This window comes from Prionailurus bengalensis, chromosome D2, assembly GCF_016509475.1.
Source record: "Prionailurus bengalensis isolate Pbe53 chromosome D2, Fcat_Pben_1.1_paternal_pri, whole genome shotgun sequence".
In the NCBI taxonomy this organism is placed as follows: domain Eukaryota; kingdom Metazoa; phylum Chordata; class Mammalia; order Carnivora; family Felidae; genus Prionailurus; species Prionailurus bengalensis.
Window position 1 is genome coordinate 78139240 of NC_057351.1, and position 15267 is coordinate 78154506.

The 15267-nt window shown below is 55.4% G+C and overlaps 1 protein-coding gene across 1 annotated transcript in view; it reads left to right on the plus strand.

Annotated features, from left to right (window-relative positions):
• DMBT1 (deleted in malignant brain tumors 1) overlaps positions 1–15267 on the plus strand; it is an 86891-nt gene that overhangs the window by 47902 nt on the left and 23722 nt on the right. The window contains exons 23-30 of the mRNA XM_043597771.1: positions 827–856; positions 1472–1498; positions 4113–4436; positions 6956–7279; positions 8109–8138; positions 8754–8780; positions 11394–11717; positions 14239–14562. Of these exons, the coding sequence (XP_043453706.1) occupies positions 827–856; positions 1472–1498; positions 4113–4436; positions 6956–7279; positions 8109–8138; positions 8754–8780; positions 11394–11717; positions 14239–14562 (1410 nt within the window). The remainder of the gene's footprint in view (positions 1–826; positions 857–1471; positions 1499–4112; positions 4437–6955; positions 7280–8108; positions 8139–8753; positions 8781–11393; positions 11718–14238; positions 14563–15267) is intronic.

The window sequence follows — 15267 nt, forward strand, 5'->3', positions numbered from 1 at the left end:
AGCCTCTTGTCGTTGGGAGTTTCTCTTGCTGTTTGGTAGGGAAGAGAGACGTCATGTTCTGATCAGATCGTTGGAAGCTCTTTATACCATCCCTGTCTTCCTCACGTCTCCTCTACTCTCCTCCAGTGTCAGTGTCAGTGTCAGTGTCAGTGTCAGTTTTTGTCAGGCTGCCAGGTGTGGAGATGGCAAAGTAGGACACGTGCCAAACTGCCAGTCCCCGCGAAGCCGTTACTGGCCCTCCTGCAACATTGCAGGTGGCGGCGAGTGATCAGCCTGCTGAATGGGGGTCTCTCGCGGGGAGCCCAGGGCTAGGATCGCAGACCAACCTGTATGTGTGTGGCTACGGCCGCCGCGGGTTTGGGGTCCTGAGCCCCTGACTGCATGTCCCCCTCTGGAGGGGTGATGCCCGGCCCGTGCGGCGGGTCTGTGGTGCGATGGGCCAGCTGCTTCTGCAATGACTGCCAGACAAACCTTGTCATGAGCCCTGCCTAGGCCTGAAAGATCAGCCGTGGCATGTTGGTGGGAGCTGGACTCCTCGGTGTTGCTGCCATGGTGAGCAGCTGAAAGCTCAAGGCACACGTTGGGTTTGTGTCAACTCGCTCACCACTCGTAGCCATGGAGCCCATCAGCTTGACATGGGAAATCATGTTCTTGGTGTGCCTGGCCCTTTGAAGAGGGTCGTCCTTCCAGGGTGTGGATGTCACGGGCCCTACCCTCCGTGGCTGGGGACCAGCATCGAGGGCATCTGACCCGCTCAGATCCTTCCCCCTTGCGTCCGGTTGGGGCAGCTCTGTGCGGTGTCTCACGTGCTCTTGTCTCTTCACAGCTGCCCAGTCCCAGCCCACGACCACACCAGGTGAGTTCTGCTGCCTCTTGACTCCTGAGCATCTGTCTCCTCTTGTAAGCCAGCCCTGGCCCCAAACTTTACTTCTAAGGGGGACTCTGGAGCTTTTCTCTCTCCTGGGCCTTCCCTGGTCCCTCTCAGTTATGTAGACACTTCCAGTTGAGCTGACAACACACGGACTGTCCTTACTGGCTCAGTGAAATAAGAGTCCTCTGGGTACACAGTCCTCACTAAGACTTTAGGTGACAGACAGGCTGTCTCGGGAACATTTCTGCTGGATTGCATTGTCTGGACCAAACGCTCCATGTGTTGGGAGACTAGAGATGTTTTCACGTCCTACTCCCCACGTGGAGCCTACGCGATGCATTTCCCAACAACAGTGTCATGATAGCACGGCAGTTACCATTGTACCTGGCACCACCTCGTTGCCGTTGTGGTGGACGTTCGACTGTGGGATTTTGGCTCTTGGCAGGCTCTTAGCAGAGACCCCTTTCTCCTCTATCCGGCAGAACTCCCCAGATATCACCACCATTGGTCCCACCTAATAGTCACTTGAGCCAACCTTGATTGACTCCACCTCCTTTCTAATTCTACTTTTTGTTTCTGTCTCTCTCTCTGTCTCTCCAGATTGGTGGTATACAAGTCCTTCCTACGGTAAGCATCCTTGATTTCCTGCCGAAATATTATCGTCAACACCATAACCAACTGGCGTGGGTAAAATTCCTAAATGTGGGTTCGGCTTCCGCCCTAACCACCGTAGTCAGTGTGGGGCGTTCTGTTTCCCCACAAGAATTATGATTTCCTGCCACCTTCCGGTTGTGGGATCTACTAGTCAGGATGCTTTTGTTCGCAAGTGACCGGAACCCAGCTCCACCTGTCTTATGCTAGGAGAGAGTCAGTGTCTCCCATAATGAGGACATTAGTGGTGGGTGGGTCTAGCTTCAGGAACAACGGGATGTACAAGTCCCAGGACCGGCTGCTCACAGTGTTTGTCTTAGCACCATTTTCTCTTATGTGCTCGGGCTCACTATGGCGGTGCTTTGTGCACATGAGGGGCCGATGCCAGCGCCAGGTCCCCATGCCACCAGGAGAAGGACTCTGTTTGTCACCCATTCTCTGGCTGACATGCGCTGGGAGGCCTCTGATACCTGCTTGGGAAGAGATGAGTCACCGGAACCATGTGCATGGGCTCTGATTCCCGGGTCAGGGTCCCCACGGCCACCGTCCTATTCCTCAGGAGACAGGGACAAGATGTGATACTAGGGCCTCCTTGACCCTCGTGGACAGGGGTCTTGGCCACTTGACTTCATAGGACCGATGGCGTCTGTACCTACAACTCAGGGCAAGCGGTTTCCGACCGAAAGAGGCTCTTCCCTGTCAGAGCTTTGTTCTGTCCCAAGTGCTCTCTGCTGAATGCTGCCCACATTTGCCCAGTCCAGGCACAGAGGCTTGCCTCTCCCAGGGGTGTCAGGCCATGTCGCGCTCTACTCTGGAGCTGTCCTCCGGTTTCGGGTCCAGTTCTGTGCTGACAGTGCAGTGTCCGTGGAGCAACTGAGAGGGCCTGGATTGCCCTCAGAGCCTGGTAGCTCGTCTTCCGTAGGGACCGTAGGGCTGTCTGCTCCTGCTTCTTTCAGTCCTACAGTAGGACGGGGATGATGGTCTGTGTGACTCGGGACTGTAGCAAATGGCCAAATAGTGCTTGCTTTCTGCTCTTTGGGTCTCTGGGCATAACCGCTACCCCACCTAGGACTCCAGCCTAAGGTCTAGAGTCCGGAGTTTTTAGGATAGTCGGAGCGGTGCCACCATCACAGTATCTACTTCCAGAATTGTTCATGCCCCTGATGAAGATTCCATGCCGTTACCATTCACACCCAATCCCATTTCTCTCTGGTCATCACCTGTCCGCCTTCTATCAATATGGATTTATTTACTCTGGCATTTTCGTATGAATGGATTCGTGCTTATGTGGCCTTTTGTGGCTGGCTTCTTTCAATGGCAGACTCTCTCAAGGTTCACCATGATGGCGCACGTACACAGTGGCACCATGAATCCCTAGCCTTTTTTGTTTTTTTTTTTAAGCCATGCATCGGTTGAAGGCCATGTCGATTAATTTTATCGTTGACTCATTTGAATAGCCTTTCCATGACTGCTGTGTACAATTTTGATATTTGAACAGCCGTTTACAGATCTCCTGGGTATATACCTAGGGGTGGAACGTGGGGGTCAAGTGATGACGTTATGTTTCTTACTTGTGGAAGCACTGAACTGTTTGCCACAGTAGCCACGCCAACGTAGGGTGCCAGTAGCAGTGTCTGGAAGTTGTGCTTTCTCTACATCCTCAGAGACACGACTTCTTCTGTCGCTTTCATTGTAGTCATCTCTCTGTGGATAGGATTTGCCTTTTCCTAATGGCTGCGGAAGCGGTCGTCTTCTCATGGGTTTGTTGCGTGTGTCCATCTTCTTTGGAGACCAGAGGTCTCATTGAACACATGCCTGAAAGAATGAGAACCAGACAATGGTCATGCCCCAGCCCAGCTCACAGGGTGCAAAGGGCTGGTGAGCCCGATCACTCATGAGGTGTGCTGTCGTGCTGAACCTGGCAAATGACCTTCCTGCCGGCAGACCGAATGCTGCCATGTTGTGTTTCTTTTCTGCCACCCACAGGTCCGGGCTGCTGTAGGTGTGCACAGCTCAGAGTCAGTGATCGTTAGTCCTGCCCACTGGTATGATATTCAGAGGGCTCACGGACTGTTTCAGATTGAGTACAAGCTCGGGGCTTAAGAGCGACACGAGTCAGTGGTCAGCATGAAGGAACCTTCACAAGAACCCTCAGGCCCAGTCGTAGGGCGCACGATATAGGACGGTCAGGGGAAGGTGGAGTCTGCAAGCACTAGGTCTAGGACAGTTTCTTGATGGTGGCTGGGTAGGAACTGTGGGCTTGATGTAGGCGCTTGGGTTGGTCATCGAGGTAGGGAGGCAGGCGGCTGGCTTTCACCCTTCGCCCCTGCTTCCCATGACCAGTCAGCAATCCCAATGCTGACATTGTGGGCCACCAGACTGCGCACATGCGTAAACCGCATGACCCTCCAGGGTATCTGAATAGCCCCTCAATGATGAATAATGGCGAGCAAGCTTCAGAGAGTCCTGTGCTGGGCTACCTTAACCTGCATGCAGAAGTCATGGTCCCTGAAGTAATTCTTGTCCACTGAGACCCTGGGGCTTTTCCTGGAGGGAGGAAGAGAAAGATAATTTTCCTGTCTCCTGCTAGGGAACGAGACAGGTTTGTCCCTGAGGCTGGTGAATGGAAGTGACCAGTGTCAGGGCCGCGTGGAGGTCCTGTACCGAGGCTCCTGGGGCACCGTGTGTGACGACAGCTGGGACACCAATGACGCCGACGTGGTGTGCAGGCAGCTGAGCTGTGGCCGGGCCGTGTCGGCCCCGGGAAATGCCCGCTTTGGTGAGGGCTCAGGGCCCATTGTCCTGGACGACGTGCGCTGCTCCGGGCAAGAGTCCTACCTGTGGCGCTGCCCCCACAACGGCTGGAACTCGCACAACTGTCGCCATGGGGAGGACGCCAGTGTCATCTGCTCAGGTGAACTTCAAAACTCTCATGGCAAATACTGAGAACCGACACACTCCTTTCTCCAGGGTCCCCACCCGACCTCTCCTGGATATCTGTGTCTCTAGGTCTCCTGGGCGCAGCTGTCCCCTGGAGTGCCACAGAGGTGGACCACAGGGGCAGCTGCCCTCTTTCTGTGGACAGAAATTGCTTGGGATTATCAGTGACACTGTGGGTGACAAGGTGCATTCACCATTCGGTGGGCAGGCAAAATGACCCCCTGCTCGTCAGCTGGATCATCTGCTCAGTCCACACCTGATTTCCTAGGGCCCTGTTCTCAAGGTGCACCTTTTGGGAATGTGGTTGAAAGATGAGCCACCTTCACTCCTTTGTGGCCCCCTGCTTCTGGGTCCTCCATGAAGCCAACCTAGAGAGCCGGATTGCAGTCTAGATTGCGCATCTGGGGCGACAGTGATAGTAGTGGAGAAGGGGATCGATGTAGGGAATGGCTGGTGAGTGGTACATGGAACACTGATGAGCCACCTGGGACCCCGGGGCCTGAGCTTGGCCCCCTGCAGAAAGCCTGTGAAACCTTGTCAAGGCTGAGCGCATGGCACCTGGGGTGAGAGGCTTGGGATCTTCGTAGCATAACTGTCCAACCCATTCTAGCTGTGTCCACGTGGCGTGGATGCAGTGGTTCTGAGGGTGTTCGTGGGCCTGCTGGTGGCATTCCGTCTGCCGGAAAGCCAGTCCTCAGGCCCAGCAAGGCAAGCAATGGCAGTGGGACATAGGGTGGGGCTCCCAGAGGACTGAGAGATTCGTGGAGGGCCCTTGCTGTGTCTGCCCAAGGACACGTGGAGTCATCTGCTTGTGAGATTAGGCTGATTTCTTCAACCTTTGATCCAGTTGGAGCACCTGTGTGCTTTTGTGTCTGCCTTGAGGTTTTTTTCTACTACAGCTGTTCACCCCAGTCTACAGTTCGCCCGGGTGAGTCTCAGGTGACCCCACTGGGAATGTGTCTTTTCGTGGTTCCCATCCTTCTTCTCAGCGCTCAGGGAGAAGCACCGCTCTTGGTCGAAATTATGGGTATCCCGTGTTTCTGCTTGTCAGTTTGTCACCACGGTGGTTCTTAAAGAGACCTGGAGCTCTAAGAGGCCCGTCTGGCCATCAGCCCGGGAGGTTTCATCTAGTTGTTTCAGGCTGTCCCAGGAGACAGCTGCGTGCAGGTTCAGGGACCTGGCCTCTGTGTTTGGATGTCAGCTGTAATGCAATCTGGGCCGACACGTTGGGTGGAACAAGGGACACGGATGACCACTGCCCTTCTCCTGAAGGGGCCTCAGAGCATGCTGGATTCTCTCCATCGCTCGCTGTTTGGAACGCCCTCAGATTCATCTGTGTCCCGTGCATACATCCAAAGCAGATGGACAGTGCCCTGGGGGTGAAAGTGTAGCAAGTGATGGTGTGTTACAGGCACTAGGATATCTGACTCATTTCAGGTTGACCCAGCACCACTCAGGCATGCATACCTCAGGGTGGGTAGGATGCAAAGGCCCTCTGAGGGAGACAATGACATGCCAGGTTTCGAGATGGGTGTGGACGGACCAGGTGGTCCTCCTGCAGAGCCTTCATCCCAACAGGGCTGGCCGAGCAACAGGCCTGTGCAGCAAGGCGACAATTGCAGGTGTCAGTGGTCAAGAGGCCCGCCACACACTCTTTTTGAAGACTCCTTCCCGAGATGTCTACCTCTCGCTCTTCCCTCTGTCACGACTTCTGGGTACCTGCCCCCCCCCCCCCGTCTACCCACCTGTAAGACCAACAAGGAGTAAATATTCGTACCCAAGTCCCTGGCTCACTCTCCTTCTACATAAAGTTTGGTTATGGAAGTCACAGGAGGAGCCTCGGGGTGTGTCTTTGCTCTCTTTGCCCCTCTGTGTGTGTTGGGTAGCAGAAAGAGGTGACTCTCAGATCCCAGGTCTGACGCTCTGCGGATAGCCCCCTGACTCCAGTGGGATCGATGTTCAGTGCTGACCATTCTGCAGGAGGTTAATGGAATGCTTGGAGGTCTGTCCAATCTCCTGAGACCTCTCTCATGGCTCGCAGGCCGTGGAGCGTAGCCTTCGGAAGAAGGGGGCCCATGTGCTAGTGTTCCCACCTTTCTTGCCACGTTGCAAGCAGGTCCTGGGGCTCTGCCCGAACCCAGGCAGGACCCTACAGAAGCCAACAAGCTGCCCAAGAGGGCAGTGGTCTCAGCCTGACAGCGATGGCTGGAAGATGCCCTCGTGAGCATGCCCAACGTGGATGGGGGTTGTGTTCCTACTCACATGCATTGCGTCATAGCGTCCTTTGCCGCAACGTGGCATCCTTTGGACAGGTCTGTCTAGGTGTCTCAGCTCTCAGGGTGCATGGGCTGAAGATTAAGCTCTTGGCATGTTCGAAAGGGAACGGTGCCCGGGGAAGACTGGCCGTGAGCAAGCTTTTGAGTCTGGACCAAGCCTTAAGCCTTTGGCCAGAAGATAGACATGGACAGTGGGTTTTGTTCTTTGTCTTGCTAGGGAACGAGGCAGGTTTGTCCCTGAGGCTGGTGAATGGAGGTGACCGGTGTCAGGGCCGCGTGGAAGTCCTGTACCGAGGCTCCTGGGGCACCGTGTGTGACGACGACTGGGACATCAATGACGCCAACGTGGTGTGCAGGCAGCTGGGCTGTGGCTGGGCCGTGTCGGCCCCGGGAAGTGCCCGCTTTGGTCAGGGCTCAGGGCCCATTGTCCTGGACAACGTGCGCTGCTCCGGGCAAGAGTCCTACCTGTGGCGCTGCCCCCACAACGGCTGGAACTCGCACAACTGTGCCCATGGTGAGGACGCCAGTGTCATCTGTTCAGGTGAGCCTCTTGTCGTTGGGAGTTTCTCTTGCTGTTTGGTAGGGAAGAGAGACGTCATGTTCTGATCAGATCGTTGGAAGCTCTTTATACCATCCCTGTCTTCCTCACGTCTCCTCTACTCTCCTCCAGTGTCAGTGTCAGTGTCAGTGTCAGTGTCAGTTTTTGTCAGGCTGCCAGGTGTGGAGATGGCAAAGTAGGACACGTGCCAAACTGCCAGTCCCCGCGAAGCCGTTACTGGCCCTCCTGCAACATTGCAGGTGGCGGCGAGTGATCAGCCTGCTGAATGGGGGTCTCTCGCGGGGAGCCCAGGGCTAGGATCGCAGACCAACCTGTATGTGTGTGGCTACGGCCGCCGCGGGTTTGGGGTCCTGAGCCCCTGACTGCATGTCCCCCTCTGGAGGGGTGATGCCCGGCCCGTGCGGCGGGTCTGTGGTGCGATGGGCCAGCTGCTTCTGCAATGACTGCCAGACAAACCTTGTCATGAGCCCTGCCTAGGCCTGAAAGATCAGCCGTGGCATGTTGGTGGGAGCTGGACTCCTCGGTGTTGCTGCCATGGTGAGCAGCTGAAAGCTCAAGGCACACGTTGGGTTTGTGTCAACTCGCTCACCACTCGTAGCCATGGAGCCCATCAGCTTGACATGGGAAATCATGTTCTTGGTGTGCCTGGCCCTTTGAAGAGGGTCGTCCTTCCAGGGTGTGGATGTCACGGGCCCTACCCTCCGTGGCTGGGGACCAGCATCGAGGGCATCTGACCCGCTCAGATCCTTCCCCCTTGCGTCCGGTTGGGGCAGCTCTGTGCGGTGTCTCACGTGCTCTTGTCTCTTCACAGCTGCCCAGTCCCAGCCCACGACCACACCAGGTGAGTTCTGCTGCCTCTTGACTCCTGAGCATCTGTCTCCTCTTGTAAGCCAGCCCTGGCCCCAAACTTTACTTCTAAGGGGGACTCTGGAGCTTTTCTCTCTCCTGGGCCTTCCCTGGTCCCTCTCAGTTATGTAGACACTTCCAGTTGAGCTGACAACACACGGACTGTCCTTACTGGCTCAGTGAAATAAGAGTCCTCTGGGTACACAGTCCTCACTAAGACTTTAGGTGACAGACAGGCTGTCTCGGGAACATTTCTGCTGGATTGCATTGTCTGGACCAAACGCTCCATGTGTTGGGAGACTAGAGATGTTTTCACGTCCTACTCCCCACGTGGAGCCTACGCGATGCATTTCCCAACAACAGTGTCATGATAGCACGGCAGTTACCATTGTACCTGGCACCACCTCGTTGCCGTTGTGGTGGACGTTCGACTGTGGGATTTTGGCTCTTGGCAGGCTCTTAGCAGAGACCCCTTTCTCCTCTATCCGGCAGAACTCCCCAGATATCACCACCATTGGTCCCACCTAATAGTCACTTGAGCCAACCTTGATTGACTCCACCTCCTTTCTAATTCTACTTTTTGTTTCTGTCTCTCTCTCTGTCTCTCCAGATTGGTGGTATACAAGTCCTTCCTACGGTAAGCATCCTTGATTTCCTGCCGAAATATTATCGTCAACACCATAACCAACTGGCGTGGGTAAAATTCCTAAATGTGGGTTCGGCTTCCGCCCTAACCACCGTAGTCAGTGTGGGGCGTTCTGTTTCCCCACAAGAATTATGATTTCCTGCCACCTTCCGGTTGTGGGATCTACTAGTCAGGATGCTTTTGTTCGCAAGTGACCGGAACCCAGCTCCACCTGTCTTATGCTAGGAGAGAGTCAGTGTCTCCCATAATGAGGACATTAGTGGTGGGTGGGTCTAGCTTCAGGAACAACGGGATGTACAAGTCCCAGGACCGGCTGCTCACAGTGTTTGTCTTAGCACCATTTTCTCTTATGTGCTCGGGCTCACTATGGCGGTGCTTTGTGCACATGAGGGGCCGATGCCAGCGCCAGGTCCCCATGCCACCAGGAGAAGGACTCTGTTTGTCACCCATTCTCTGGCTGACATGCGCTGGGAGGCCTCTGATACCTGCTTGGGAAGAGATGAGTCACCGGAACCATGTGCATGGGCTCTGATTCCCGGGTCAGGGTCCCCACGGCCACCGTCCTATTCCTCAGGAGACAGGGACAAGATGTGATACTAGGGCCTCCTTGACCCTCGTGGACAGGGGTCTTGGCCACTTGACTTCATAGGACCGATGGCGTCTGTACCTACAACTCAGGGCAAGCGGTTTCCGACCGAAAGAGGCTCTTCCCTGTCAGAGCTTTGTTCTGTCCCAAGTGCTCTCTGCTGAATGCTGCCCACATTTGCCCAGTCCAGGCACAGAGGCTTGCCTCTCCCAGGGGTGTCAGGCCATGTCGCGCTCTACTCTGGAGCTGTCCTCCGGTTTCGGGTCCAGTTCTGTGCTGACAGTGCAGTGTCCGTGGAGCAACTGAGAGGGCCTGGATTGCCCTCAGAGCCTGGTAGCTCGTCTTCCGTAGGGACCGTAGGGCTGTCTGCTCCTGCTTCTTTCAGTCCTACAGTAGGACGGGGATGATGGTCTGTGTGACTCGGGACTGTAGCAAATGGCCAAATAGTGCTTGCTTTCTGCTCTTTGGGTCTCTGGGCATAACCGCTACCCCACCTAGGACTCCAGCCTAAGGTCTAGAGTCCGGAGTTTTTAGGATAGTCGGAGCGGTGCCACCATCACAGTATCTACTTCCAGAATTGTTCATGCCCCTGATGAAGATTCCATGCCGTTACCATTCACACCCAATCCCATTTCTCTCTGGTCATCACCTGTCCGCCTTCTATCAATATGGATTTATTTACTCTGGCATTTTCGTATGAATGGATTCGTGCTTATGTGGCCTTTTGTGGCTGGCTTCTTTCAATGGCAGACTCTCTCAAGGTTCACCATGATGGCGCACGTGCACAGTGGCACCATGAATCCCTAGCCTTTTTTGTTTTTTTTTTAAGCCATGCATCGGTTGAAGGCCATGTCGATTAATTTTATCGTTGACTCATTTGAATAGCCTTTCCATGACTGCTGTGTACAATTTTGATATTTGAACAGCCGTTTACAGATCTCCTGGGTATATACCTAGGGGTGGAACGTGGGGGTCAAGTGATGACGTTATGTTTCTTACTTGTGGAAGCACTGAACTGTTTGCCACAGTAGCCACGCCAACGTAGGGTGCCAGTAGCAGTGTCTGGAAGTTGTGCTTTCTCTACATCCTCAGCGACACGACTTCTTCTGTCGCTTTCATTGTAGTCATCTCTCTGTGGATAGGATTTGCCTTTTCCTAATGGCTGCGGAAGCGGTCGTCTTCTCATGGGTTTGTTGCGTGTGTCCATCTTCTTTGGAGACCAGAGGTCTCATTGAACACATGCCTGAAAGAATGAGAACCAGACAATGGTCATGCCCCAGCCCAGCTCACAGGGTGCAAAGGGCTGGTGAGCCCGATCACTCATGAGGTGTGCTGTCGTGCTGAACCTGGCAAATGACCTTCCTGCCGGCAGACCGAATGCTGCCATGTTGTGTTTCTTTTCTGCCACCCACAGGTCCGGGCTGCTGTAGGTGTGCACAGCTCAGAGTCAGTGATCGTTAGTCCTGCCCACTGGTATGATATTCAGAGGGCTCACGGACTGTTTCAGATTGAGTACAAGCTCGGGGCTTAAGAGCGACACGAGTCAGTGGTCAGCATGAAGGAACCTTCACAAGAACCCTCAGGCCCAGTCGTAGGGCGCACGATATAGGACGGTCAGGGGAAGGTGGAGTCTGCAAGCACTAGGTCTAGGACAGTTTCTTGATGGTGGCTGGGTAGGAACTGTGGGCTTGATGTAGGCGCTTGGGTTGGTCATCGAGGTAGGGAGGCAGGCGGCTGGCTTTCACCCTTCGCCCCTGCTTCCCATGACCAGTCAGCAATCCCAATGCTGACATTGTGGGCCACCAGACTGCGCACATGCGTAAACCGCATGACCCTCCAGGGTATCTGAATAGCCCCTCAATGATGAATAATGGCGAGCAAGCTTCAGAGAGTCCTGTGCTGGGCTACCTTAACCTGCATGCAGAAGTCATGGTCCCTGAAGTAATTCTTGTCCACTGAGACCCTGGGGCTTTTCCTGGAGGGAGGAAGAGAAAGATAATTTTCCTGTCTCCTGCTAGGGAACGAGACAGGTTTGTCCCTGAGGCTGGTGAATGGAAGTGACCAGTGTCAGGGCCGCGTGGAGGTCCTGTACCGAGGCTCCTGGGGCACCGTGTGTGACGACAGCTGGGACACCAATGACGCCGACGTGGTGTGCAGGCAGCTGAGCTGTGGCCGGGCCGTGTCGGCCCCGGGAAATGCCCGCTTTGGTGAGGGCTCAGGGCCCATTGTCCTGGACGACGTGCGCTGCTCCGGGCAAGAGTCCTACCTGTGGCGCTGCCCCCACAACGGCTGGAACTCGCACAACTGTCGCCATGGGGAGGACGCCAGTGTCATCTGCTCAGGTGAACTTCAAAACTCTCATGGCAAATACTGAGAACCGACACACTCCTTTCTCCAGGGTCCCCACCCGACCTCTCCTGGATATCTGTGTCTCTAGGTCTCCTGGGCGCAGCTGTCCCCTGGAGTGCCACAGAGGTGGACCACAGGGGCAGCTGCCCTCTTTCTGTGGACAGAAATTGCTTGGGATTATCAGTGACACTGTGGGTGACAAGGTGCATTCACCATTCGGTGGGCAGGCAAAATGACCCCCTGCTCGTCAGCTGGATCATCTGCTCAGTCCACACCTGATTTCCTAGGGCCCTGTTCTCAAGGTGCACCTTTTGGGAATGTGGTTGAAAGATGAGCCACCTTCACTCCTTTGTGGCCCCCTGCTTCTGGGTCCTCCATGAAGCCAACCTAGAGAGCCGGATTGCAGTCTAGATTGCGCATCTGGGGCGACAGTGATAGTAGTGGAGAAGGGGATCGATGTAGGGAATGGCTGGTGAGTGGTACATGGAACACTGATGAGCCACCTGGGACCCCGGGGCCTGAGCTTGGCCCCCTGCAGAAAGCCTGTGAAACCTTGTCAAGGCTGAGCGCATGGCACCTGGGGTGAGAGGCTTGGGATCTTCGTAGCATAACTGTCCAACCCATTCTAGCTGTGTCCACGTGGCGTGGATGCAGTGGTTCTGAGGGTGTTCGTGGGCCTGCTGGTGGCATTCCGTCTGCCGGAAAGCCAGTCCTCAGGCCCAGCAAGGCAAGCAATGGCAGTGGGACATAGGGTGGGGCTCCCAGAGGACTGAGAGATTCGTGGAGGGCCCTTGCTGTGTCTGCCCAAGGACACGTGGAGTCATCTGCTTGTGAGATTAGGCTGATTTCTTCAACCTTTGATCCAGTTGGAGCACCTGTGTGCTTTTGTGTCTGCCTTGAGGTTTTTTTCTACTACAGCTGTTCACCCCAGTCTACAGTTCGCCCGGGTGAGTCTCAGGTGACCCCACTGGGAATGTGTCTTTTCGTGGTTCCCATCCTTCTTCTCAGCGCTCAGGGAGAAGCACCGCTCTTGGTCGAAATTATGGGTATCCCGTGTTTCTGCTTGTCAGTTTGTCACCACGGTGGTTCTTAAAGAGACCTGGAGCTCTAAGAGGCCCGTCTGGCCATCAGCCCGGGAGGTTTCATCTAGTTGTTTCAGGCTGTCCCAGGAGACAGCTGCGTGCAGGTTCAGGGACCTGGCCTCTGTGTTTGGATGTCAGCTGTAATGCAATCTGGGCCGACACGTTGGGTGGAACAAGGGACACGGATGACCACTGCCCTTCTCCTGAAGGGGCCTCAGAGCATGCTGGATTCTCTCCATCGCTCGCTGTTTGGAACGCCCTCAGATTCATCTGTGTCCCGTGCATACATCCAAAGCAGATGGACAGTGCCCTGGGGGTGAAAGTGTAGCAAGTGATGGTGTGTTACAGGCACTAGGATATCTGACTCATTTCAGGTTGACCCAGCACCACTCAGGCATGCATACCTCAGGGTGGGTAGGATGCAAAGGCCCTCTGAGGGAGACAATGACATGCCAGGTTTCGAGATGGGTGTGGACGGACCAGGTGGTCCTCCTGCAGAGCCTTCATCCCAACAGGGCTGGCCGAGCAACAGGCCTGTGCAGCAAGGCGACAATTGCAGGTGTCAGTGGTCAAGAGGCCCGCCACACACTCTTTTTGAAGACTCCTTCCCGAGATGTCTACCTCTCGCTCTTCCCTCTGTCACGACTTCTGGGTACCTGCCCCCCCCCCCCCCCGTCTACCCACCTGTAAGACCAACAAGGAGTAAATATTCGTACCCAAGTCCCTGGCTCACTCTCCTTCTACATAAAGTTTGGTTATGGAAGTCACAGGAGGAGCCTCGGGGTGTGTCTTTGCTCTCTTTGCCCCTCTGTGTGTGTTGGGTAGCAGAAAGAGGTGACTCTCAGATCCCAGGTCTGACGCTCTGCGGATAGCCCCCTGACTCCAGTGGGATCGATGTTCAGTGCTGACCATTCTGCAGGAGGTTAATGGAATGCTTGGAGGTCTGTCCAATCTCCTGAGACCTCTCTCATGGCTCGCAGGCCGTGGAGCGTAGCCTTCGGAAGAAGGGGGCCCATGTGCTAGTGTTCCCACCTTTCTTGCCACGTTGCAAGCAGGTCCTGGGGCTCTGCCCGAACCCAGGCAGGACCCTACAGAAGCCAACAAGCTGCCCAAGAGGGCAGTGGTCTCAGCCTGACAGCGATGGCTGGAAGATGCCCTCGTGAGCATGCCCAACGTGGATGGGGGTTGTGTTCCTACTCACATGCATTGCGTCATAGCGTCCTTTGCCGCAACGTGGCATCCTTTGGACAGGTCTGTCTAGGTGTCTCAGCTCTCAGGGTGCATGGGCTGAAGATTAAGCTCTTGGCATGTTCGAAAGGGAACGGTGCCCGGGGAAGACTGGCCGTGAGCAAGCTTTTGAGTCTGGACCAAGCCTTAAGCCTTTGGCCAGAAGATAGACATGGACAGTGGGTTTTGTTCTTTGTCTTGCTAGGGAACGAGGCAGGTTTGTCCCTGAGGCTGGTGAATGGAGGTGACCGGTGTCAGGGCCGCGTGGAAGTCCTGTACCGAGGCTCCTGGGGCACCGTGTGTGACGACGACTGGGACATCAATGACGCCAACGTGGTGTGCAGGCAGCTGGGCTGTGGCTGGGCCGTGTCGGCCCCGGGAAGTGCCCGCTTTGGTCAGGGCTCAGGGCCCATTGTCCTGGACAACGTGCGCTGCTCCGGGCAAGAGTCCTACCTGTGGCGCTGCCCCCACAACGGCTGGAACTCGCACAACTGTGCCCATGGTGAGGACGCCAGTGTCATCTGTTCAGGTGAGCCTCTTGTCGTTGGGAGTTTCTCTTGCTGTTTGGTAGGGAAGAGAGACGTCATGTTCTGATCAGATCGTTGGAAGCTCTTTATACCATCCCTGTCTTCCTCACGTCTCCTCTACTCTCCTCCAGTGTCAGTGTCAGTGTCAGTGTCAGTGTCAGTTTTTGTCAGGCTGCCAGGTGTGGAGATGGCAAAGTAGGACACGTGCCAAACTGCCAGTCCCCGCGAAGCCGTTACTGGCCCTCCTGCAACATTGCAGGTGGCGGCGAGTGATCAGCCTGCTGAATGGGGGTCTCTCGCGGGGAGCCCAGGGCTAGGATCGCAGACCAACCTGTATGTGTGTGGCTACGGCCGCCGCGGGTTTGGGGTCCTGAGCCCCTGACTGCATGTCCCCCTCTGGAGGGGTGATGCCCGGCCCGTGCGGCGGGTCTGTGGTGCGATGGGCCAGCTGCTTCTGCAATGACTGCCAGACAAACCTTGTCATGAGCCCTGCCTAGGCCTGAAAGATCAGCCGTGGCATGTTGGTGGGAGCTGGACTCCTCGGTGTTGCTGCCATGGTGAGCAGCTGAAAGCTCAAGGCACACGTTGGGTTTGTGTCAACTCGCTCACCACTCGTAGCCATGGAGCCCATCAGCTTGACATGGGAAATCATGTTCTTGGTGTGCCTGGCCCTTTGAAGAGGGTCGTCCTTCCAGGGTGTGGATGTC